Below are 25,177 nucleotides of genomic sequence, written 5' to 3'. Positions count from 1 at the left end.
AAATGATACCACTTTCCTAATTAATTTTTAAAGTAATTGTTTTAATTAATCAAAAGCAGTGTATTAGTCTCAAGCAGTGCAATTTTCCACTTCAGCCAGCATGTTGCTAAGTTTCTTTTGACAGATATTGTTAGATCACGGAAACTTTTCAGTTTTGCTAGACTAACCCTGATAAACTTCAATGAAAGCTGGAGACCAAGGATCCAAAATTTGTGGCTGTCCAATGACATATTGGAGTAACCAGAAGCAACTAACAGAGATATTACAGCCTAACACTGTAGACTCTATCAGGGAAAATTGATAAAAAGGCTGAAGAATATGGACTAATTAGCACTAGAAGCAAGAAACCAATAACTAATAGAGTAGTAATTAATGAAGAGAGTTATGTAATTCAGAACCAATGAACAGTAATTCGTTTGCTGAAAATGTGTGAGTGAAAAGTTTTGGAATTGGAGTGCATAAGGCTGGAGTTATCTATAGTAACACCTACCCCCCAATACTATAAAATAAAGAGTTCGGGAGTTTGATTTATCCCGATGTTTTTGGTGTCACACTAAGGAGCCCAGAACTGGACAGAGGACAATGGGTGTCCATACTGGGAGCCTTGGCAGCTGATGCAGCAGAGCCAAGGAGTTTCTGAGGGCAGCCTGCCTGTTTTGTCCTTTCCCCACCTTCTCCCCACAGCCGCTCCCGGCCCCGGGCAGGCGCCTCGTCCCCAGCCCAAGATGGCGGCGGCGGCGGGTCAGCCCTGTGGGAGGGGCGGGGGCGGGGAGGGTTTCCATAGCGGCGGTGTCACATCGGGGCACTTCCTGGTCGGAGGCTGCCGGTCCCGGGGCAGCGAGCAGGGACGCGCCGCTGGGGAAGGCGGCGGAGGGAGGCCCCGGGAAGAGGAGGAAGCCGAGCAAAGGTAGGGACAAGCCGCGACTTTGCTCCGGCCATTGTGCGGCCCCGGGATGGCCGGCTGGACCCGTCCATTGCGGGGGTGCTAGGTGGGGGGGGAAGCCGCGTGTGTGTGTGGAGGTGCCGCGCCGGACCCTCCATTGAGGCGGGCGGGTTCCTCCCGGCTGAGGGGAGGCGGGCGCTACCATCCTCCCCCGGGGGGGGGCGCACCCCCCGCGAGGCCGGAGAGGTGGAAGTGGCGGGAGCCGGCTCCTGCAGGGTACTGGGGTGCTGGGACTGTTCCATTCCCAGCGGAGGGGTGTTTGTGTGTGTTTTTGGAGGCTCTTTCTGCTGGGGAGGGGGCGGCGCGTGGGGGGCTGCGGGACGCGGCGGAGCCGGGAGTGCTGGGGGAGCCCGGGGGAAGCCCTGTGGAGATGCCCCTGGTCCCGTTGTGAGGTTGGAGTGAGGTGTGGCGGCGTGAGGGGCCGCAGTCAGAGCGCGGCTGGGGGCTGTGCCTGTGGGGTGTGTGCTTGAGGGAGGCACGGCTGTAGGTCCGTCCGACACTTGGGGCCTCCTTGAGCCTCCCCTTTTCTGGCCATGTGGGAGGCGACAGTGCCGCCCTAGTCTGGAGTAGGGAGGATTTCGATGGCTGAACCCTTTAATGTGGCTTTCTGGCACCGCTGCTCTCTCTGTACCTGCTCCCTCCTCCGCTTGTTGTAATAGTTCAGGTATGCGGTGGGAAGTGCCAGGCTGGCAGCGGTGGGCTGGGACAGAGGGCGTCCCCCACGCTGTGCTCAGCCCTGGCTCTCCATGGCCCTCTCCCAGCCCTCGGTCTCCGCTGGGACTGCCTGCAAAGAGCCAATTATTTATCAGGTGTTTCAGGTTCTTTCTGTGGCGTGCGTGGCTGCCTGTAGAAAACCACCGAAGGCACTGAGCTGCCAGCTGAACCAGAGTCAAGTGGTGACTGAAAAGTCACTGTCTCCAAACTCCTGTGCCAGTTGTTCACCCGCATATGCTCGAGAATAACTTTCTTTGTGCCGTTTGCTGCTTGGAGGAGGCAGCTGCACTGAAAACTGCCTGTGAGGGAAGCTGCTTTTCAGTCTCACTGAATTACACTGGAGTGAAAACAAATCCGCATCTGCCCTGTTCACAACGAATGCATCCTGTGGAGGACCATTTCAGTTAGGATAATTATATTGAATACTTGTTTTCTATGGTTTTTTAGCTTGCTGCGCGCCCTGCAATCTAGAGCTGCTGTGTGACAGTCGAAACTCCAGCTCTGCCAGGCGTGTGTGTATCAAACACAGCGGCCAATCAGCAGTGCCTGAAACTAAAGGCGATTTGCCTCGACGCTTTGTAGTGTAAATATTCCTGCTATGAACAAAGGAGGGTGTGTCGTTGGGCTTGTTTCATTTGTGCTTCCATGTGCTTCCTCATCTGTGGCCACTCAGTGATTCTGTGGAGGTTCTGAAACAGTAGCAATTGCACTTTGTTGTGAGTTGTGCATTTGTGCTGTCTCGGGCATTTGACTGAGTTGCCGTGCTTAGAGGCTTGGTGCTATATTAGGCATTTTTGTTCTGTTCTTTTTAATAACTGTGCTCTGAAGTGACTTAGTTTTACTCCTTTTTGACTTTTGTTGTTTCTGATTATAACTTTAAAGTTAGTTCAGCTGAGATGCAGTGTAAAATAAGTATTTAGTAGAACTGCCTTTTAACCAGCTGTTCCTCTGCCCTCTGATTCCACAGCACAGAAACCACCAATTTCAGACTTAATGTTTTGCCAGCCAGCTATCTGTGCAACTCCAAAACATAGTGCTTCTGAAATCTGTCTGTTTTCTGTGAGGGGCCATAATGTTTGGTTTAAAGAAGACAGTAAGTGACACTAAAACACTGATTTGTGCAAGGCAGGCTCTCTTTGGGCTGTTTTGTCTTGGTGTGTTTAAGCAGGGCAGTTGCATGCTGCTCCTGTGATTGCTGGTTCTTGGGAACTGGGGGAATAAATTCTTAATGTTAACTCCTTAGTATCTAACTTAAACAGATCCTGCAGCAACACACACAGGCTAGACCTGAATCTTTAATTGCCATCTGAAAGGAAAATCTCTGGGTGGAATCATACTGCACAGAAGTACAATATGCTGTAATTTGCTGGCAATCTGGCTCCTGCTAATTATCCTGAAACAGAGTATTGGGTGAAAAAGAGACCTGGCACCAGCTATGGAAACAGGTAATTGAATGTACTGTGAGTGAATTTGAAGTTGCAAAGAGCTTTGCTCACTGCAGGTAAAATTCCTGTCCAGTCTCAGTGCCAGCAGTGTCACAGCCCCTGGAGGTGATTCTCCCAGGAGTGAGAGAGTACAGGTGTGTCACTGAGGAAACATGAGGTGGAATACAGGGGTTAGCTCTTGAGGAAAAGACAAAGATCAAGGGTATGTGTGGGTGGGTTGGTGGTTTGGTTTTTTATTTTTTATTTTCATCATAGCCTTGTTGATTGCAAGGGAAAGCAGAGAGAGTGTCAGGCACTGTTCTGGATTTAACGTTTTCCCAAGATGGTGTCTTCCAGAAAGACACTGAGCAAGTAAGTCTTTATTTCTGTTTTGTACTAGTTGGCAGTATTTCTGTACAGGAGAGAACTCTACAGGCATTGAAATAAATCAGATTTGATGAGAAAGCAAAGTGAGAACAGTTCAGTTTCTAAATTTCTAACACACATCCCTAGGTAAAGGTGTTGCTGTTGCAATGCAATAGAGAACAAAGCAAAGTGAAAACAGTTTAGTTTCTAATGTACATACCTTGGTAAAGGTGTTGCTGTTGGAATGCAATAGAGAACAGGGACTATCTGCTATTTGGTGGTGTTGACTTTTCAACACTGCTTGCTATTGCTGTACTCAAAATTACAGATGAAAGACCAAATTTTCCTTTTTAAAAAAAGTTATTTACAAGGGAAATTATATAAATCACACATAGCATTATTTCAGAGAACAACAGCTGAATTTCCCAGAAGTCTGCATTGTGTGCTAAACAGAATATTTAGGCACTGGAGGCAGCAGAGGAGCAGCAGTTGAGGCTGGGGTTGGAGGTCAGGTCGCTCTGGTGCACTGGAGCCTTCACTTTTCACACACTCAGGTGGAGCAGAGCCTCTGTGCCATCCCCACCTCATTTCCTCAGCCTGACGTGACAAGGTTTTTATAAGCCATGAGGGTGCATAATTAAGCTATTATTAGCCTTGAGTGGTTTGCAGAGCTGCTGTTTTGTTTTTTCCTAATGAACAGCCTTTTCCTGTACGTACACACAATAAAATGTCATGTAACACCACGGCTCTGAGGCAGAGTATTGTTTGTGTTTACAAAACTAGGGTGAGATAATGCCTTTGGAAAATCAGGTTGAATGGGAGGCTCTGGTCTTCCAGTTGATTATGGATAAGATTCAAGAAGGATTTGGGCCCCAAGCTGGTGTGAAACTGGTCAGAAGTGCTTTGGACCTGGTTTGAGGGATGTCTGATCCATTTGATGTTCTTAACATTACAGGTGTTATTGGCCCAGTAAATAATTAAATGTCCTGGGAGTTATATTTGCTAATTTTGACACCAGTAATCAAGAGGGAGCTGAGAAGTTCTAATGAGATGTTTGAACAGACACTTCACTTCTGATTGGGCTGTGTGTGCTTAAATATTTAATTTAGGAGACATTCATGGAAAGCTGACAGGGCCTGCAGTCCAAACTGTTCCTCACTGATGTAGCAGCTCATGGCTTTGTGCTCATCTCTGCTTGTTTACAATGTTTGTGTGTGGATTTTTTCAGTTGCCTTCTTTCCCCTCTGAGTCTCTTCCCTCTGTTACTTTTTCAGTGCAAAAAAGTTGGTTGTAATTTTCAATCTGCAGCTTTACCAAAGGCTTCCTTTTGGCAGCTGGATTTCTTTTCTTCGTGGTGTGTGTGGCTTTGATGTTATTTTATTTTTAAAATTGTTTTAGCAGTTGATAAAGGAACCTCCTTGTGATGTCCTGTGGTAGTTCCTGTACTGCTTTGTTGTGTGCTGTAGATCTGTAAATGTTATGTGAAGTCATAATTTAGGAAGAGTTCAATCTCTTCTTGTGTCTTCTTGCATTTTACTTTGCTTTTTTTTTGAGCATGAGGAGATCAGGAGAGTTGAGACTTGAAGTGTGAGTCAGCACAAGATATCTGGCTGGATTAGCACAGGTGGTGAGGTTCAGCAGGTTCTGATTTGTTTTGAAAAGAGGAAATATATCCCATAAGATTTACAGATACTCTGCAATTGTGCAGGTATTAGGAGAAAGCTCTGTACAGCTTAGTAGATATGTTGGATTTCTTCTTTTCACCTCAGCTGTGAGTGAAGTTTCTTTCATTTAACTGTTGAATCAGACTTGGATAAACTTGCTTTTTATCAGCAGGAGGGAGATTATATAATAAATTTTTCAAAATGTACTTGCTGTGCTGTCATTGTTGGAGATTAAATCCTCTATATTTGGCTTCAGGGAGGGCCAGGCTTGTTGTTAGTGAATCCATATCTGCCCTACTTGGGTGTCTTTTTTTGAAATCAGTGAGGGATTGCTGCAACTGTAGGTTTGTGGTTGCTAGGAATGGTAGCTCATTCAGGTTTTGTTTCTGAGAAGGAAATGTTTGATGTGAGTGCCAAATGTGCTTGTTTAGTAATCTTAATTGCATTTCTTCTGTTTTAAAAAGTGGAATTTTTTTGCATTGTGTTGCCAGCTGAGGTTGCTGAAGCAAAATACCACTTAGGAATTTTCAGTTACTATATCTATGTTGTAGTCTTGTACTTTTAACTTTTTAACTGCTCCCAAGAGATAACAAACATTGTATTTTATAGCACTTTTTTTTTTAGTACATACACAAGTTGATAATGTGATTGTGCACCCTCCTCTAACATTTTGAGTTGATAAACAGCCAAATACATCCATAAGCACTAAAGCTCCCCAGTCATAACAAACACATCTCTGTTTTCCTTTTTTATTTAACAAAGAGGATGAAAAGAGAGTAGGAAAGATAGTTTATATATAAACATATATTCTAATGATTTGAAGTTGAAAAAATTATATGTGTTTTTATTTTCCTCCCACTTCAGGACATGTATACCTCTGAGAAACCTTCTCCAACAAGATACCTTGCTTCAAGACCTGTCTTGGATTATATACAAAGAGGTTTCCAGTCATGAGTAAGTAGATTTCTTTCTTTCAGAAAAAAAGCAAACCCTTAATTTGTAGTTTAGAAGAACTGTACTTCTGTAGTAGCTTTTGGGAGGTGGTTATTCCTTGAAAATATTCATACTGAGTTTTGTGTCTTCAGTCCTGTAAAAATAACCAAATAAACCTGAGAGTTGGCAGATGCCATTTTTAATCTGCACATTTTTGATCAATGTGTGCTCTCTAAGACTTCTCTGTAGTCTGGTCTCACTTTCAAGAAGCTGAGTTCTGTAACAAGATAATGTTTGTTTTATTCAGTATAAATAAAACATGTAACTCTGAGGGGAAAATGCCTTCTAAGAATTCCAGAATTTGTGACTGCCTAGTAAATTAAAATAACTGGTAAAAATCCAACATAAAATCAATGGACTTCATTCTATAGGAAAAAAAATGAATATGTTACTCAAATTCCAGTATAGGAATTCTGGCATGTATTGGAATGATTTGAGCCACAGAAAACTGTGACTTAATGTCTGTTCTGATGGAAAAAACCAGATGAAAGGCACAGGAAGTTTTGCTTTAGGTCACATCTGATGGGTAAGATAAGCTCTTTCTAGTGAACTCTGAGTATTTGAATGTCTCATAAGTTTTACAGATGTGAGAATTCCTCATGCAGCTTCTGTCAGCAATATTGCTTGGCCTTGTCTCGTGTAGAAATAAGAATAAAACTTCATTTGCACAGGAACTGTATTTGTAAAGCAGCTCAGCTTCAGCACTGTACTGAACATGCTGAAGGCAAAGCATCTTGTTCATGGGATAATTATATCCTTTCTCAGTAAAATAAGACCTTTTGAGTTTCTGGGAGGAAATGAGTGAAGAAAATTGTTGGTTAAATTTCTTGTCAAACTAAATGAAAAATGATTGCTCTTGACATCTGGAAATAAAAAAGAATGATGAAGGAAATGCTTGCTAAATGCAGCAGAGAAAAAATTACACCAAAAAAAAAAAAGGCTCAGAAGAGTTTGTGAACTACCTATAGTTCAGAAACTCTTCTGAGCTTTTTATTGGTGTAATTTTTCATGCTGGTGTAGGTAGAACTATTTTAGTTTTTATACTGATTTATTTCTATTTTCTTTCCTATTGCTATTCACACTTGTTTACTTTCTGATGTTTAATTTGCTGTATTGCATAGATGACAATTTTCCAGGCAGTTTTTCCAACATCCTGATTTGTCAAACCCTGGATGTGAATATTTATTTCACGTTTTTCCCTGCCTTATGTGCAGTCTTACACATAACCAATAACTGACTCTGAGTTGCTGTGTTAGTGTGACTCCCTGGGTGCTGCTGTGATGATTTTTATTTGAGTACAGCACACACACACAGTGCTAGAGCAGAACACCCTTGCTTTGGTCAGATTTTGAGCTGCTTGCAGGCTGGAGGGTTCAGCTGTTCATTAGGAAGAATGAAGGTCCTTATTCAAATGCAAGACAACATTTTGTACATTTTGTGGTGGTCAGGAATGGTGTCCTTCAGTGCAGGGTGCCACATTCTTGTGGTGGGATGCTGTGATGGCCTCAAGGGCACAGCACCAAGTGCCACTCTTGAAAAATATGGTTTAGAGAAGGTTAGATGGTTTCTGTTTGGCTGATGTTGAATTTCTTAGCTTATGGTTTATTTGAGAGCAACTTGAACTCTAAGCACAGACCTTGGTTTTGTGCTCCTCTTTGCTAAATATCTCATCAGTAAGGTAAGTACCATAGCTTAGGGATTGCATTTATTTGTCCAGTTCTCTATGTGTGCTTATTCATGAATCTGTGGGCACCCAGAACAGCCAGAGGTATTAAAAATGCTGAGAGTCTCTGCTCTTCCTAAATTGTGCATCACCTGGTGGCATTCAAACAAAAAATCTGTCTAAAATGAGGCAATCTCAGCCTTCAGAAGGGCACTAAAAACTCCAGAATGTTGTTATGTGCAGGCTACATGATTGAATCCTACTTATTTTCTTGTACTTGATGCACTTGATTCAATATATTATTTCCATTGCTCTTTGTGAAGGGCTGTGCTAGATGCTAAGTCCTAAAATGATTAAATCCTTTTTCTAATATCTGTCCTAAATTTCTTCACAGGCAGATCATATCTGTTTGGGTTTTTTGCCAACTTTATTCACTAGATGAAGTAATTTTTACCGTATAATATTTGTTGTTTACCATATAAAAGTTGTTACACAAAGCTTGTTATTTTATTTAAATGCATTGTAGAAGTAGATCTGGTAATATCCTGGTACTCATGAAACACACATATGCTTATTTTTAAGCTAATTTCTTTTTGAAAGTGAGTGAGAGAATTACTTTTTAGAACTTTTTAAATAGTTACCATAGCCTGCTTTGGATCCTGTTTTTTGTTTGAATCTTTCCCTGTGTTGGGAAGAGCATTGGCAGAATTGCAGAGTTCACCATTGATAGTGATAGTTTGTTGTTGGACAATACAAAAAATCTGTTCCAACTGAAGCAGTCAGTGTTGAGGCTTTTATTTCTGTGGAACAGCTTTGTAAATGTCTGTTTTCATAAATAAGGGTAAGACAGGTTTGTATTTGAAATTGTGTTTTTCCATTGTATGCCTTAAAGGACACTGAGGTCAGATCCTTAAAGGGTTTGTAACAGTATCAGGTGTAGCTAGGTGAAGTTGATTATTGATTTGTTTTCTATTTAAAGATAACTTGTCAGAGAAATCCTGATGGATGCAACCTATCTAGAGTGTCCCACCACAGAAAGAATTGATTTAATTTGCATTTTCTCCAGGTATCTAGTGGCCAGAAAATGTGTAGCATCATGATAAATTCTTAATGTTATAAACTGTGCTCTTTATTTTTGGGCATTTTCTTGTGCTTTTCTCCTTTGAGGAAGGGTCAGTACAATGCAATTACTTGAGCTGCTGCAGTGAAAATTAAGGTTAGTGCACACTACTGCAACAAGCTGCTGACATCTTCATTTTTTCCCCCTTGAATGTATAAGATGCAGTGCCAGCTGACAATACACAATATTTCTTTCCTGACTTTGTCTTTCTGCTTTTAGTTTTATTTCTGACCCACTAAAAACTCAATGCTGCATTTGGGAAGGTCACCTGCTTCTTTGTGCTTCACTCTCATCAATTCAGGTTTCCTTCTGTTTGACTGGGGTTAGGAACACATTTTGTGGGAGGGAACACGTTTGGAGAGCTGCTGGGCAGTGTAATCTCACATTCTGCAAGTGCTTGGTGTGGCTGGTGATGATGGGGCAGTTTTTGTCTCTCCAGTTCCAATCCAGCCCACAGAGGTGTGATTAAAGGCTGCTGCTGTTTGATGCTTGGTTACATACCCTGACCTCTCATTACAGCTCTGGCTTTCTGGGCTGTGTTCACAGAGGAACCTTGTGGTTCTGGGATTTCTGAAAACATGGATTTTGTTGCTTTTCTTCTGTGTTCTCATAGTGTACGTAAAGAAATCGTTTTGGCTGGCATTTCCCTGTTCATGAGCAGTGAACTAGGGAATTAAAACAAATGTTAAGGTCAGCCAGATCAAGGTGCAGTGCTGTAGTGAGTCCCTCTAGGCCAGGCTGGATGGGGCTTGGAGCAGCCTGGTCAGGTGGGGAGTGTCCCTGTCCATGGCAGGGCACAGGAACTGGATTATCTGAGGGTCACTTGCAGCCCAAACCATTCCACACATGCTTTTTCTGTGCTTGCAGCTGAGAAAAGTGTTCTGGGCATCCCTGTCCTGAGGAAAGCCTGGGAATTAAGTCTGGCTCATTTTCCTCCCTCACCCCCAATCTCCCCTCCTGAATCTGTGGTGAACTGAGGACCAAGCCAAACTGTTCATAAACATAAAAATACTGGGAAATAAACTTTCTGTTTGTTTTACCCAAAGTGTAGGTGCCTGTGCATTTTATGTAGTATGGGTAAAGTTGCAAATAATTTAAAAACTGAATGATTTGGTGGAAGAGGCTTTGTAGTCATCACTTATTTGCAATGAGCTGAGATTGAATAAAAGAAAGGAAAAAGTTCTGATTCACTGAGACAGCTGCATGCTGGGGAGGGAAAGCTTACAAATAAACTAAAATACTTTAGCAATATAATAATAGTAAAGAATACTTAAAGGATGTCAGATTATTATCTGACAGGTTTTTGTTTTAGTTTTGAACTATGAGCCCTGAAAGCTTAGTCATAAAATGCAAATTTGAAGCTACAGTTAGTGAAATGTTTTCACAGTTGTTGTGGTTTCACAGCACAGTTATCTTCTAATCTTCATCAAAACTGTGACTTGAGAAATAGAAGAGAAGCTATTGTGTGTCCTGGGTTATGTTTCCTAAAACTTGAAATAGTAATTCTCTATGAAAAACTGAAGCTGTGAATAATAAAGAATTGTTGGATACAGGGGACAAAGAGCCATAATGCAGATTTGCAAAAGGTGACTTTGAAGACTTGTGAAATGTTTGTAAAAATGTTTAAGAGTTAAATAATAGTAATTCTCTTGCAACTTAGCTATCTGAAAAAAAGGAAACTCACAAGACTCTTAAATAGTAAACTACTGTATGTTAGTGGCCCTCTAAAAATTGCTTCATTGATAATATCAGTGTTTATTTAATTTTTCCTCTTTTATTGAAGTTGTCAAGGGAATTCACCACTGTAACTGCAGTGACACATGAGAATTTGCATCAGTAGTACATACACTATGAACTTTTTTGTAATGTGAAGCATGAAAAAGACATGTTGCTGTTTGACTCTGCAATCTTGTAGTAGGAGAAGTTGTTACTCTGTCTTGCTTCACTGTTGCTCTTTCTGTGTTGCCTCGACTTTTCAAATTTTTTTTTTTGAGTACTGCTGCTTGCTGCTCTATCTCCTCCTTATAGTGCAGCTGGTACCTGGTGAGACTGTGAGCAACTGGCCTGGAGAGAATTTTCTGAAGAAAACCCCCAAGACTCTTAAATAGTAAACTGCTGTATATTAGTGGCCCTCTAAAAATTGCTTCATTGATAATATCAGTGTTTATTTAATTTTTCCTCTTTTATTGAAGCTGTCAAGGGAATTCACTGCTGTAACTGCAGTGGCACATGAGAATTTGCACCAGTAGTACATACACTATGAACTTTTTTGTAATGTGAAGCATGAAAAAGGCACGTTGTTGTTTGGCTCTGCAATCTTGTAGTAGGAGAATTGTTACTCTCTTGCTTCACTGTTGCTCTTCTGTTGCCTCAACTTTTCAGATCTCTTTTTTTTTGGGTACTGCTACTTGTTCCTCTATCTCCTCTTTATCATGCAGCTGGTACCTGGTGAGACTGTGAGCAACTGGGCTGGAGAGAATTTTCTGACTCAAAATACAGATGCAGAGATCAGAATTAATGAGTTCCAGAAATCTGTGTGGTCTCACCCAGAAAGTTCTGATTGAAGTTTCATTAGAAAGGTTTGGGCTGCAGGAGCCAAGGCTGAACTCAGGGTCTTAAAATTTCATGACCTCTTTAAAATGTTGCCCATGCCAGGAATGGATCAGTGGCCTTTTCCTGCCTGAATTGCTGCATTTTTCCTTGTTACAGGAGCATTCTTGGGGCTGACTGGAATTTTGGGGGGCTCCCTCAGCTCTTGCCCAGGTAGCTGCGGCCATGGGTGCACTGCAGCCCTGCAGGGGTGGGGATCAGTGGTCTGTGGGTGAGATTCTGCTAAATGCTGCTTTTCCCTTGCTGGAACTGTAGTTGAAGATGTTGAGGAATGTGGTAATCTTGGGCTTCCTCTGTGCTAAGCAAGGAGAGGCATCTCCAGAGGGCTAATCAGATCTTGGATGACCCAGTTTCTCACCAGTACTGTAATTAAACTGCTCCTCTGCATACACAGGGTGCATGAGTAGCAAGAAAATAGAAACCCAAATACTTTGCACAAAACTGATGTATCACATGGGGGAAATGCAGGCATGTTAATAGAAACTAACTTGTTGTTTTAATATTTGCATTTTATTATATTGGATTTTTATTTTTTCCTTTGACCTAATGATGCAGCTTCTCAGACCCTGTGGATTTTTCTCATAGTACAGCTATTAATAAATCAGAACATAAAGGAAAGCTTTTTGAAATTTGTCTGTATTTAAACAGACTTAAAATTATTTTTAGAATTTGTTTTTATAATCCTTTCCTCATTTTTGGTCCCTTCATAATCCTTCCTTTATTTTTGGTCACATTTTAGGATATTTATGGCTGGTAAGTCCTTGCTTCCCTTTTACTTAAAATTTATTTTTAGGTCAAAGAGGCAGATAAACAGTTTTTGGCTTTTATTCTGTCATGTATTTACTTGGACAAAATAAGACTTCAATCTCCATAGTGTGAAATGAAGCTGCATCTTTGCAGGAGGTTGCAGTTACCAAAAATGTATTAATGACACCCAGAAGCTGTGTTTGCAGGTGTAGGTTCAAGTTCAGTAATGGCACATTTATAGGGCTTTGCTAACAAAGAAGCGTTGTAAAATATTTACTGTTTAATTTGAATTAATCAATTTATAGTAAAGCTAAATTTATACATACATTCCAGATACATTGACTGAACATTTTTTAAAAGGTGTTACATTTACTTTTAATTTATTTTTTCATAAAGGGAACTTCAAATCTATCTTCTTTCATTTGGGCTTTTTCCTGGCAGGTTGATGGGGCTTCTCTAAATAAATTAGTGCAACATGACACCTGCTATTAAAGAGATGTAATTTCTGTTTGTAAACCAAAATGTTGGCACTGGCAGGAAACTATTGTTGGTTTTGAGCTGACAGGAGAGCTGTGGCAGGAGAATTACCATCATTAATGATGTTGGAGTTCCAGTGTTTTCATATACACACAGAGTTCCCCAAATGTGTTCTTTTTAGGCACTTGCACTTCATTTATTCTGCCATGTTTGTACTGGAAATTAAGGTTAGATTGTTTACAAATTATTTACTTTATGATCCTCTAACTGTGTGTCTCTGAAACAACAAGGATGATAAAAAGATGGTTGTGGTAGTAATTTATGTATATTTAAACATTCATTACATGTTTTATTTGTGATATATATTCTATGTAATTATTTTTTCTTTACAATGTAAAATTATATACCTACAGTAGAGATAGTAGAATTCTTCTATTGATGTGTTTATAAATAAAGGAGAATAATTTTTAACATCTGTCTGCCTCTGCTTTGACTGATAGCCAGTTAGGAGTGCTGAATTACTATGACTAATTGGCATACACAGGAGTACATGCCTTTGGCACGATAATATTCTCCCATTACATAGTTTTTAATTTAAATCTTAGTCTTTGGGCCTCTCTGTGTGCCCCTTTGTAGAGAACATGGCACAATGATGCCTTGATGATGGTGGGCCTTTGGTGCTCCTGCAGCAGAAGGAGTGAGCAGCACAGGAACACTGTGGCCTTGTTCTCTGCAGTGAGGATCAAGTGTCTGCCACTGTGTGAGCAATTCATATTTCTGGGGTCCTATTCATCCTCTGATAACTCGAGCCTGGTGTTCAAGTGCATTCCAAAGGGGGAAGGATGCAGGAATTCCCGACTAAAAAGCAACAGTTACAAATGAAAATGTTTGGGTGGGCACTCCCTTCTCTGCCCAAGCACTGTGTAGTCACAGCACAATGTTGCAGTTACTGCAGGAACACTTTCAGAGGCTGCAGGTTTAAGCTCCCTAATGGTGGTGTTATTTCCTGTTGAATCAAAGAATCCACAAAGCAGCTGAATGGGAGGAAGGATTAGGAATGGACTAAAGAAGAACTTTCCCAACAGAAGTGTTGAATGAGGTGCTCACAGGACTTTCCTTGCCTGTTGTGGGTCGTGTTGATTCTCACTTTCCATACAAATGACTGTCTGAAATGCAGCACTGTGTAGGAAAAGTGAAGTACTGCTGCTCAGTGGTGTAGCTTTATCACAGCTATGAAAAATAATTGAGCTGCAGTCTCATTTTATGTTGTTATTCATGTTCATATTCAAGAAACAAAGCACCTGATTTAAAAGATGTGTGGTTATTTTAAGCTAAATTGAATGTGTTTCAAGAAAAACTATTTTGACATACTTTACCCAGCTACTGATAGGAAATAACTTCTTTGATTTGTAACACAGTTGGAAAATATTTGGGGTTGTTGCCAGAAGTGGGGTTATGTAAGTAATGTCAGTGAGATTATTGGCTCCATATTTGTTTAGGATTTTTCCTTACTTAAACTATCCAGCCTGTTATCCTTGCAGTATTTACAAGGATTGCAGATGTTTGTGGTAACAAAGTAGCTGCACTTAAGTGGTAGGATTGATATCCTATCAATCAGCTGATTATAATATTGGTTAAGCTATCATTGCATACCCCTATAATTAAGGTATTTTAATTTCTAAAGTTATATGGGAGACTGGCAAGATAAAAGGGGAATTTTTTCAGGGCTGTTGGTAAACCTGTTCCTATCCTGCTCACAATTTCTGAAGCAAGCACAAATCTGTGTAGAGCTCCCAAGTTCTTCTGGTTTGGGAAGCTGGTGTGATGTGTTGTTTTCTTTCTTCTCTTCCCTTTTTCCCTCAGTTTTATTTTGTGTTACATAATGGTCTCCAGAAAGGAAGGCATACCAACACGCTGTAGAACCTCAGTGCTTTGGCCAGGGCAGTCATTAATCTAACAGATCACTAATGTATGAGGGCACTTTGTTTTAATAAAGCACTTTGGTTTGCCATAGGACAGGATTCTTGAATGCAGTCTTTCTGTTTTAGCCTTGAAAAGCTCTTTGAAAACCTGCCTGATTCTGTGGTGGAGTGCTGAAAGCCTTACTCAGAGCTCTTTTGAGCACCAGTCAGACCTGCCAGGATTTTCAGGGACATAGGGAAGCAAGTCTCTCACCAGAATGTTCTGTTGCATTCAATAGAAAGCTTTTTCCTTCTCTTTTTTTTCTTTGTAGTAGAATTTTATACAGCATTATATGAGGAGTTTTATTTTGTGGTGTTACTGTATCTGAGTTGTACAAACAGTACCATGGCATAACCTTCATTTCCTGCTGTCCCCCACATTTGGCTTTGGAGGTGACACTTGTGGGCTGCAGCTGTGAGTTTTTGGAGTGATGCTGTGCCACAGCCATGCTTGTGGCCAGGCTGCTCTGCAGACCCTGCTTGCCTTGGGAGCTTCAGTGCAGTTACAGCTCAAGGTATTTGATATCTGGTTGCAAAAACTAGACAAGCTTTTAGCTTCCTCTCTTCCCCAGTTGCATCAAATTACTGTAAGAATGTTTGAGGGATGTCATGGTCTCGAAGGACAGGAGAGAAGAAATTTGGTCTATTGCTGTAAAAAGATGAGGTACAAATTGAAAAGTGTCAATTTTGCTTTTTATTTCCTCCTCACTTCCTTCCCTGCTCCTCCCCTTCCTTTTTTCTATGTCAGAAGCAGTGACAGAAGTATTTGTACATTTTGCTCTAAGTATGTGGTAGGAAAGTTTTCTTTTTAGAGCAAAGGCTAATGAGTCACTTTTAGTGACATTTCAGTATTTATTTATTCCCTGTGCATTTAAACAAACTAAAAGAGATAATATTTATCTGAAACTCACTGTAAGGCTCTTGAATGTTCTTCCCCCTCTTCTTAATGCAATCACTCATTAAGTGGAACATCCATTTAGAAGAACTAACACAATTTGTGTTTGTGTTTAACACTGTATGTTCAGTGGATGATACAGCAAGGCCAGGTTACCTGGATGTCATTCAGTGAAATTTAACAAGGATTAATCCCCTGCAAAGGGGGATGGCACCTCTGTTCCTGTAGCACTGGTGTAGTGCCAGTGGGAGTTGAAATGCCAGGTTGCAGTGCCTGAGTGGAATACTGGGTACAGTGATGACCCTTCTTGTCTGGACTATGGCAGTTGTTGGCTGAAACTTGGCATGATTATAAATTCTCTACAGACAGCTGCAGAGAACATAGAGAACAGTAAATACACTGCAGTTTTCCATCTGCCAAAACTGGGACAGTGTTAGTAGGTTCCTGTGTTCATGGAATAAGTAGGTAAGACATTTTTCATTTGGATAAATTGGTTGTCTTAAGGGGAAGCTGACTAAAAAAGTCTCAGATGCCCAAGTGTTTCTACCATTTTTTCATTGATGAGGGAATAGGAGAACTGACAGTGGGAGCAGGTAAGTAGTCACAGTAAGCATGATTGGATTTTTAAAGCACATGAGTTACAATCTGCTTTGAAAGACTGCATTCTGAGTGACCACAGGAGGAGAGCAGGAGGTCTGAAAGTGCCAGGTGATGGTGTGTGCCATTAGAGCACAAGTGCAGGGAGCAAACAAACCCAGGTACTTCCTTTTAAAGGAGGGTGGTTCCCTCCTGCTCTCTGTGACCTTGGGGTTAATTTCTATTGGCTACTTTTGAAATGTTGAATTTGTTCTTCCTCTGAATGTGTCTCTGTAACAGTTTTTTCATTACTAAGGTAGGTTGCATTTGTGGGATTAGATGCCATTCTAAGCATTAGATTACCCTATTACAAAGCATTCAAAAACTTATTTTGAAAGTTTTGATTTTTCTTGCAGAGACAGGAAGCCACACTGTGTTCTATTTGCTGTACAAACTATGGCTGCAAATACATGGGCTTAATAAAAGCAGTGTGTATTTTGCAGTGGACTAATAAGGCTTGATGTTCTTCCTGGTGCCTCTCTACAGCTGCATTTTATTACTTGGATTAAATATCAGCCCAGAAATGTACATGCAGTGAAGGATTTAATCATGCTAACAAATAGCAGTGCATAGAATTTCCTAGTTTTTCTTTGCCTCAGGGAGGTACAAGATTATTAGTCTCATTTATATCCTCTTCAAAAGGAAACCAAGTAAGGGTTTAAATTAAAAGTTTTTATTTTTCTGCTTTCTTTGATTTGAGCACACATTCACTTTTATCAGTCTATGCCTGATTAAACTAATGAATGTACTTTGACTTCAGTATTAGCACATGCAAGATAGTAATAGTTTTGATTTTTGTTTAATATAGCAAAACTGAAAAAAGTCTTTAATGACTGGTGTGGCTTCTTTCTGTGTGCTTAGGTTTGACAGAACATTTAATGATATCCTTTAGCTTAAGATAAATTTGTTGATTAGCACTACAGCCATGACCCAAATCCAGGCAGTGGAAAATTGCTGCATATTCTGTTTGAAATGCTGCATATTATTGCTGACTATATTTTAAATAGTTTTTGTTATTGTAATTACAACTTCATTAATGTCTGATTTCTTTTTGAGACTTCTAGTATGCAACTTTTTTCTTCTCAGAAAGATCTTCATTTGCAGCTAAAGCTATATGGAAACTTGCCATCTAATGTGGGGAAAACTGAGAAAGCCTGTGGGGTGTGTGCATTCACTGAGATGAGATCTTGTACTACCATCCTCTTTCTTCCTCCTGTTTAAAAAAAGCCCCACCAAACATTATTTTATTGATCATTCAACATGGACTGCTTAGAGACAACCTTTTTTGGGGGGTGAGGAGTGGTGGTGGAATTCCATTTGTTTTGTTGTTGCTTTCTTGACCATTTATTGAGCCTTATGAAGTGACCATTTGGCCTTTGAAGGGCGTGGTGTGAGTGTGAAGAGAAAGAAACTGAATTAATTTGATGATTCACAATAATCATCTGTGATTCTGTTCTTACTCATCTTCATAATGCTTTGTAGCTTGCTTAACACAATCCTGATCACCCAGACCCAAAACCCATGAGTACCTCTGTATCCAAGGGATTCTGCACTGCAGCCTGAGCTATTCCTTTTGCCAGGTCTTTATGGATTAAATATCTGAGAGCTTTTGGAACTCTTTGAACTGTTGCTAAATGGTGCAGCTTAGGTGCACTTGTGTGTCTAAACCTACAGTTCTACAGAAAATATAGGAGCAAGGAAGAAGCAGTACCCTTTGGTCATGGAGGTGACAGGTACAAAACACGTTTTTTGTGAAGAAAAAGTAAATTGTACATCTATAAATGCTTTTATTCTTTTTGTAATTTTTTTTTTTTTTTTGGGAAGAGTGCATCAAGACTTAGATGAGCACAAACTTCTGCTACTGATCTCCATTAGTGTCTGGTGTCTGTTATCAGGGTGATAAAAGTGATTTACACAGGCATTGGCTCTCTTGGCTCTTTGGGACACTCACTGTCTGTCTTGTAATTGTCTAGAGCCACGTGCAGAATGTGTTGTGGCCAGAGCTGAGGGGGTGCAAACTGTGCAAGAGGGGTGACAGTGAGAGCCCTCAGCAGGGATGGGGTTGTGCAATGTGTAATTTTCCTTCTCTGAGTGCCCTAAGCTCTGCAGAATGTGGCCCTGTGTTTTTCTGTCTTCCCCTTTTTTTCCCAGTTACAGCATTTGTTTTTCTGTTTTGGGTTTATAGAGTTTTTTCCTGGAACAGGTAGAATTACTTTCATTGACCATTTATTGAAGTTTTCCATCATCTGAATTTAATGAACAGCTTTTTTGTATGCTTAAAGTCTAAAGAAAAACAGACCTTAAAAAATAGCTTTCTCTTGAAATTATTTTCCAGCCTTTAGATCAAGCTACTTTCTCTTCTTTAGAAGATGCCTTCTAAATAAGGCTCCTAGATCTGCAGCCATAGTGTCAAGCTTTAAAATTGGCAGCAAACCTGCTAGAAATGAAGAAAAAAATATTCCTAAGTGGATGCAAATTTGTTGGATTAAGCAGTTACTGACTCTGAAGGACCATTGAGAAGACTGTGAGGATGTTTATTTATTTTTCTGGATGCTTTGCAAAATGCATAGCCAAAAGCAGTCACTTTTGAAAAATTATCTCCTGAATAATAAATGGAGTTGTTGTCACTGGTGCAAACATTTTTACAAGGAAGGCTATCAGAATTTCACATAGGAATACTTGAGAGCATTAGGTTTTCTTCTTTTTGCCTCTTTCATGCTTCAAAGAATGATCTGTAGAAAATAATGAAGATTAAGAATTTAAAGTTTCAGAGATTTATGGGGACAGTTGGTTATTGATTTGGGACTCTAGAATTCTTGTCCAACTATGATAGATTATTGAAAACTTAGTAAAAGCTGTAGGCTTCAGTTCAGAGATTGGAAAATTAATTCAACATTTTAGTGAGAAACAATAGCTAACCTACCTCATAGCAGCTGTAGTAATAATTTTTATTATGATATATAGCCTGTCTTAGAGCTCAATGCCTATTGTTTTGAGATAATAATTTGAAGACAGGAAATGACAGGAGTATCATAAAACAAAATGTTTCTGGGGATAGTGGGGATAGTTAAGGTGTGTGCCTTAGCTGCTGGATAGACTTTATCTGAATTCATTGTTTTTGAAAGAAATAAACAGGTAGGTTTTTTTTTTTGTGAAGAACATTTTGCAAATGTTCTTATAATATACTCTTCCTTTTATTTGATTTTTAAAGTATCTTTTCCCTGTTGCTTGACTTGTATTTCCTTAATACTTTAATCTATTCCTGAAAACTCTTATCCTGCATATGAGAGAGTGGTTCCTGATGGGAAAATAATTTCTGAGCTTCTTTGCTAAGATGGGAGTGAAGCAGTTGAAGCAGTTGTGCCATGTGTGGTTCCTGAAACTGCAGCTCTAAAGCAAACATTCCAATGGGTCATTAAGGGCAGGTGCTCTCACCTTTGATGGCTCTGGAGTTTTTACAGCCCCTGTTCCAGCCAGCCCTGCTGGGACAGCCCTGCCCACAGCCCTGCTGACTGCAGGCTGCCGAAACCTTCTGGGTGTGCAGCCCAGAGAGGAGGGTCCAAAGAGCAAATGCTCCCTGTAAATCCTCTTCTGCTGCCTCCAACGTCAGACTTTGCTCTGTTGCAGAGCTAACGTCACCACAAGTGCTTTGTGTATTTATTGGCTTTCTACAAGACTTAATGCTTGATCCTGCTGCCATTGAAACATCAGTGCCAGACCTGACCTGCCCTGGGCTGGGGCTTCCCTGGCCATTTTGTTATGGGCTCTCCATTCCCTGGGGTGTCAGGCCTGAAAGCTTGGCATTTTAACCACGTGTGCAGTCCAGCAGGTAGGGAAAAGGACACAATTCTGGCTGTGGGATCTCAGCACCTCAGGACTGATGTGCAGAGTGGCCGAGACCACCCTTGGGGGGCTCGGGGGTCCTGGAATGTTGCCAGAAGTGTCTGGTGGCTGGACTTTGATCCTACACAGGAGATGACACCTGTATGAGGATGGGAGGATTTCACTGGGTGAATGGTGAAGGGATAAGTTAATTAGAGTGAAACACAGGGTTTAGGATTTCTGTACAGGGGGGTCCAAAGAAGTAAGATGGAGGAATTGGGGCGTGTCCTGTTCTTCTTCTTCTTCTTCTTGGCCTCCATCTTCTGTGGTGATGGTGGCACTTTGGGATTGGTTATTACTAAAAGTGCACCGGTCAATAAGGGTAGAAGGTATTGGAGAAAAATCATAAATATTGTATACGTAACTTCGGGTATAAAGATAAGTGACCGCCCCGGGGGCTCACAGTGTGCCCATGGCTGACTTGCTGTGCAGACCTCTGTTGGGCTGAAAGAAAATCTTTTAGATAAACAATTAATAAACACTGAGACCGAGAAAAGATCTGAAGTCTCTTCTCGTCCTTTGAAGCGTGGGCTGTCCAAGGCCACCCCGGGCCTTTCCAGGCCACCTAAACAGCCGAGAAACCGACAGTGGGGAACACAGGATGATGAAGTGAGACCTGCACAGCTTTCTGCAGAGATGTTGGGAGTAATCAATATGCAGAATAGCTGAATTCTAGACAGTTCAGGGTGATGAGAGATGGGAAAAGAACAGTGACAGTAACTTTGCATCTCAGCTTTAACGTGTGCAGGGCTGTTGTTCCAATGAATGAAAGCCCTCGAGCTATTGCACTGGCTTGGGTTGTTCTCTGTTAGTAGCTTGTACATCTTTCTGTAAACGAGGACACAACAAGCAGGCACTTTTTGGGTGGCTGCAATGCTGCCTGGGAGAATCCTGAGGGTTCTTGATGGTTTTTTAATAGCCTAGACACAATGCTGTGAATATATAAACATTACAGATTAGAAGAAGAGAGTGAAAGAGAAAATATTAAGTCTTCCTCAGACTTCAATTCTGATCTTCCCCACCCCCTGTCAAGTACCTTTGACAAATACCCACTGAGCCATCCTTCTGCAGCATCATTTGTGCTGTAAATGTGTTAGCTCCTGGCAATATGCTTCATGAAAAAGAGCTGCTTCCAAAGATCACTTAATTATAATTATGTTAACGGAAGCATTTTATTCTGAGTTATGATAGCTGACTAATCCGGATGCAGGTCATTTTTTTATTGTGCTTGGGAGAGATCAAGGACTGTACACAGTGATCCATAAAATCCCATCCTGGTTAACTGTCCCTTCCAATACCAATGTATTTAATCATGTTGTTAGCATGTGCATGATTTCTGTATTCCCTGCAATTTTGAAGTCAAGGAAGAAAAGCAGAATCCAAGATCATCATCAAGCACATATTGCTTAGCAAGCTCTGTTGAAGAGGAAAGATGCTTGGCAGAGATCAGTGGTCTGTGCACTGAATGTGTAGCACTACATTTTTCTCAAACAGAATCTACGGAATTTTTACACTGAATTTATGACATGGTTTCTTGTGGTTCACCTTGTGTGTCTGTGAACTTCCATCTGGTGTATCCTTGCCCACAGTGGGTGTTTTATCAGGATGTGTGGTCTGAGAGGTGGCAGTTGTAGTGACAGATTGTATGGAAGTATCAGTTAGTTCAGTATCAGTCAAAGATAAGAGTGAACTATAACCAAGTTCTGACTCATGAGTAACAGATGAAATCATACAATTTAGTGTGTTTTATTTCTACAAGTCTTTTTGGTATTGCCTCTATACTAAAGCAGGTTTAGTGCTGCTGTCTTGGTGTATAAATTGATTTGAGGAAACACAAATAGCAGCCACCAAGCTTACTGTTTAATCCTTCAAAGTTTCAGTGATTTGTTGAAATTTCTTATTTATCATGCCTGCTTCAGACTTGGCACCATTTTCTTTACATTGCATATGGAATGTTGTTTACATTTTCCTAAATTATTTCAAGCTTTGTGAGTTTTTTCAGTTTTTTTTCTACATGCCAATTGTCACAATAAAGAAGAGAGGGAAACTGTTGTGCATACCAACTTTGGCAACTGTTTCACATTGAGGAAGGCAGGTGTGATGTGAAAATGACTTCCAGTCCTGAAGTTCTGTTGTGTCTCTCTTTAAAAGGGAGGACAGGGTCCTGTACCAGCAAGGTAAGGGACAGTTTGGAAGAAAAAGGAGTGGCTTCCTTTTTGCAGTTGGGAATAGGTACTTAAGTTTTTAATTTATTCCTTTTAAAATAATTTTTCACAAAAGTATGTACAAGTCATGCCCTCTTAGCTCTTTCTTCCTCTGCTCCCCCTTCCTGACTGTTATTCTTTGTCAGTCCACCATCCTCTCCTTGTTCAAGCACTTGAGAACATTGCTGTAGCAATGAAATAATCAAATTCATTTAAAAATCAACTGTAGGATCTGCAAGGTGTATTCTTGCTTTGGAAGGCCAAGTGATGTTATTACTGAATATTTTATTCAGCCTTAATTTATTTTTTCTTCCTTTCTTCTCCTATCCATAATAAGTTAATATTAAGACCATCAAAAGTTTAGTAGCTCTGTACTAGTTGTGTTTTGTGCACCATGAACTTAGAAATCAGTTTTTTAGAGAAAATCTGCAATGTAATATAGTTGCACAAAATGATATTGCTTTGGTTTTAGATCTTTGACTTGAAGATAAGTTGTTTGATTACCCAAAATAAATAAAGAACAAACACCTCATGGTGAGGTAACTGTGGAAAACAAATTCTTCCAACAGCAATTTTTGAGCACTGTATTATTAAATAACTGACCTCCAGGTAAACCTTACTGCACAACCCTGCATTTTACATCTTACTTAAATGTTTTGAAATTATTCTTGTTCTGGAAGGGTCTGCTTGTAGTGATCTTCTCCAAACCTCTCTAGGTATAAAGTCATTGGTCTTAAACCTGGAATTGAACTTCAGGTCCAGGAGTTAGAAATTATTCTTAATATAAAAAAGCTGAGGATTCTGTCTGTAACATTTTGAAGAATGTTTCTTCAAGCTTCCTCTTGGGTGGACACTTGAATGTTTGCAAAGTGGGAGAAGAAACCGGACAGCCTGGCAGGGAGAAGGATTTTACTTGTCTTTGTTTTAACTGACCAAATGGGATAGAACTATGGGTTACTCTTCCTTCTGGCAGAGATTAATGGGCAGGCTGTGAATGGGACTGACATAACAGACATTGTTTGTTGTTCCTGTGCTCCCTGTGATTCAAGAGACTGACATGGACATGCAGAAATATGCCAGTAAATCTTAAAATCTGAAATGCTCGCAATGAGCAGCTGGAAATGGAAGAATGGAAAGAGATGACCTCTTCTCCTCCCTATCCAACACTTAAGCAATGGGAACAGAAGGTCTAAAGGCCAGAAAATGTGGCCTGTGGTTTGTTGTCATGTTATGATTTTCAGAACATGTAGTTGGTTTCCTAAATGGATCTGTGTGTGTGCGAGGTCTCGCAGTGCTGCGTAGGAATTCAGTTTCTGAAGTGTTCACAGAGCCTCTTCAGGCCTGACAGTTATTTAAAGTGATCACATAAAACATGATTCCTCAGGATTTTTATTTTGGGGTTTGCTCTGCAGAGCTTTGACAAAAGGCACTTCTGAAGGGCCTTTGTACATTTTCCAAATGTCATTAAAAATGTTGTGGGGCACATACAGCAATCTGTCTGCATGAAATTACCTGACAGAAGTAATGACAATACCTTTGCTGAAATGTCAGCGATGAAGAGAGATGGGGAGAGAGACAGGGAGACTGACTCAGTGATCAGAATCTGATTTTATTGTGGTGCACAAACACTTATATAATATTTCTGGGAGACTAGTAATGTGTACTGCAATGATTAGGCTAAAATCACATGCACAAAGTTATGCATATAGCAGCATCTCTTGCTTGCAGAGTTTAATGAGATTTTTCTTTTTCCATTAAACCCGTTTGATTTCATCTTCTTGCAATCCAGTTCTAATTTTCAAAGTTCTGTTTGCTTTTGCCAAGGCATCCTGTTATCAAATCTCTTATGTTACCAGGTCCAAAGTCCATCATCTGTCTTGTGCCCCCCAACATTCCAACACTGAAATAGTTCTCTGGGCCTCTGGTGGTGGCTGAGAGAAAGCCTGAAATAATCCTCCCAGGATTTGCAGCGTGCCTCCCGGTGTGTGAGAATTCCTGTCACGTACGAGGGTGTCAGAGGTTTCTGATCGAGGGGGGAGAGAGGAGCCCAGTGAATGCCTTCAGCAGGAGCTTGCTTGTGCCTGATGGAGTTTTTGCAGGCTGGGTTTAATTTTAGTTCTGTTGGTGGGGCTGACGCTGGCTCTGCGCTGCACCGGAGTCTTTCTTTGAGCGTTACGTGAAATTTCACGAACTGAGACTGGCGTGAAAAGAGGATGCAGCCACACTTGTTCCTTACTGAGCTAGGCGAGCACGCTGCATCTGTCAGCACTCCTTTCAAGGGTTCTTCTTTTCTTTAGCTACTTTGTGATCATTTCTTTTAAACTTTATTTAGAGAAATCAGTATGTGTACTCTGCAGTAAACAATTCTAAAATGTTCTGTAGAAATACATTCAGGACTGCCTGCAGTTTTTTGTCTCCTTGTGCTGAAGTCACTTTAAATCCATCACCCCAGCCTGTAGAGTCGTCAGGCAGAAATCTTGCTGGGAAGGTAGATGACTTCTTCCTGCTGCAGATTTGCTTGAGCATACTGAAGACAGCCATGTAATAAGGTGTAGTAATGAAACCTGTTGGAATTTTAGAGGAGCACCTCATTCCTTTGATCTTGCTAAGGAGCAATGATTCAAGTGCTACAGATTGTAAAGGATCTGGTGTCGCCAGCAAGACGGAGAGCAGATGCTGCCAGGAAAGGTAAGAGCAGCTCTGGGATATACTCAGTGTTCTCAGGAAATCAGAAATATTTTGGGAGTTTGGTTGTAGTTAAATTGCATACTTGATACTTAAAAATGCTCTTTGTTGTGGCATGTACAGCTGCCATAATTTACCTTGGAACTCTATTAAGCCTAATTATTATCGTTTTTGCAACTGCTGCTTTCCCAAA

At 40.7% G+C, this 25,177-nt stretch overlaps 1 protein-coding gene across 6 annotated transcripts in view; it reads left to right on the top strand.

Annotated features, from left to right (window-relative positions):
- Positions 1 to 818: 818 nt before the first annotated feature.
- The window catches only part of USP6NL (USP6 N-terminal like), a 114,739-nt gene continuing 90,380 nt past the window's right edge, over positions 819 to 25,177 (top strand). The window contains exons 1-2 of one of the 6 annotated variants that reach the window (XM_058023410.1): positions 819 to 907; positions 5,976 to 6,065. In XM_058023410.1, the coding sequence (XP_057879393.1) occupies positions 6,062 to 6,065 (4 nt within the window). In that variant the 5' untranslated portion in view covers positions 819 to 907; positions 5,976 to 6,061. Of the gene's footprint in view, positions 908 to 1,532; positions 1,608 to 3,081; positions 3,103 to 5,975; positions 6,066 to 7,608; positions 7,783 to 24,384; positions 24,988 to 25,177 lie in introns of those variants that run through there. The other 5 variants (XM_058023411.1, XM_058023412.1, XM_058023408.1 and 2 more) reach the window with 5 other exon arrangements.

This window comes from Melospiza georgiana, chromosome 4 (genome assembly GCF_028018845.1).
Source record: "Melospiza georgiana isolate bMelGeo1 chromosome 4, bMelGeo1.pri, whole genome shotgun sequence".
Taxonomy (NCBI): Eukaryota; Metazoa; Chordata; class Aves; order Passeriformes; family Passerellidae; genus Melospiza; species Melospiza georgiana.
The sequence above is the reverse complement of the archived record's forward strand: the minus strand, read 5'-3'. Positions and strand labels throughout refer to the sequence as shown.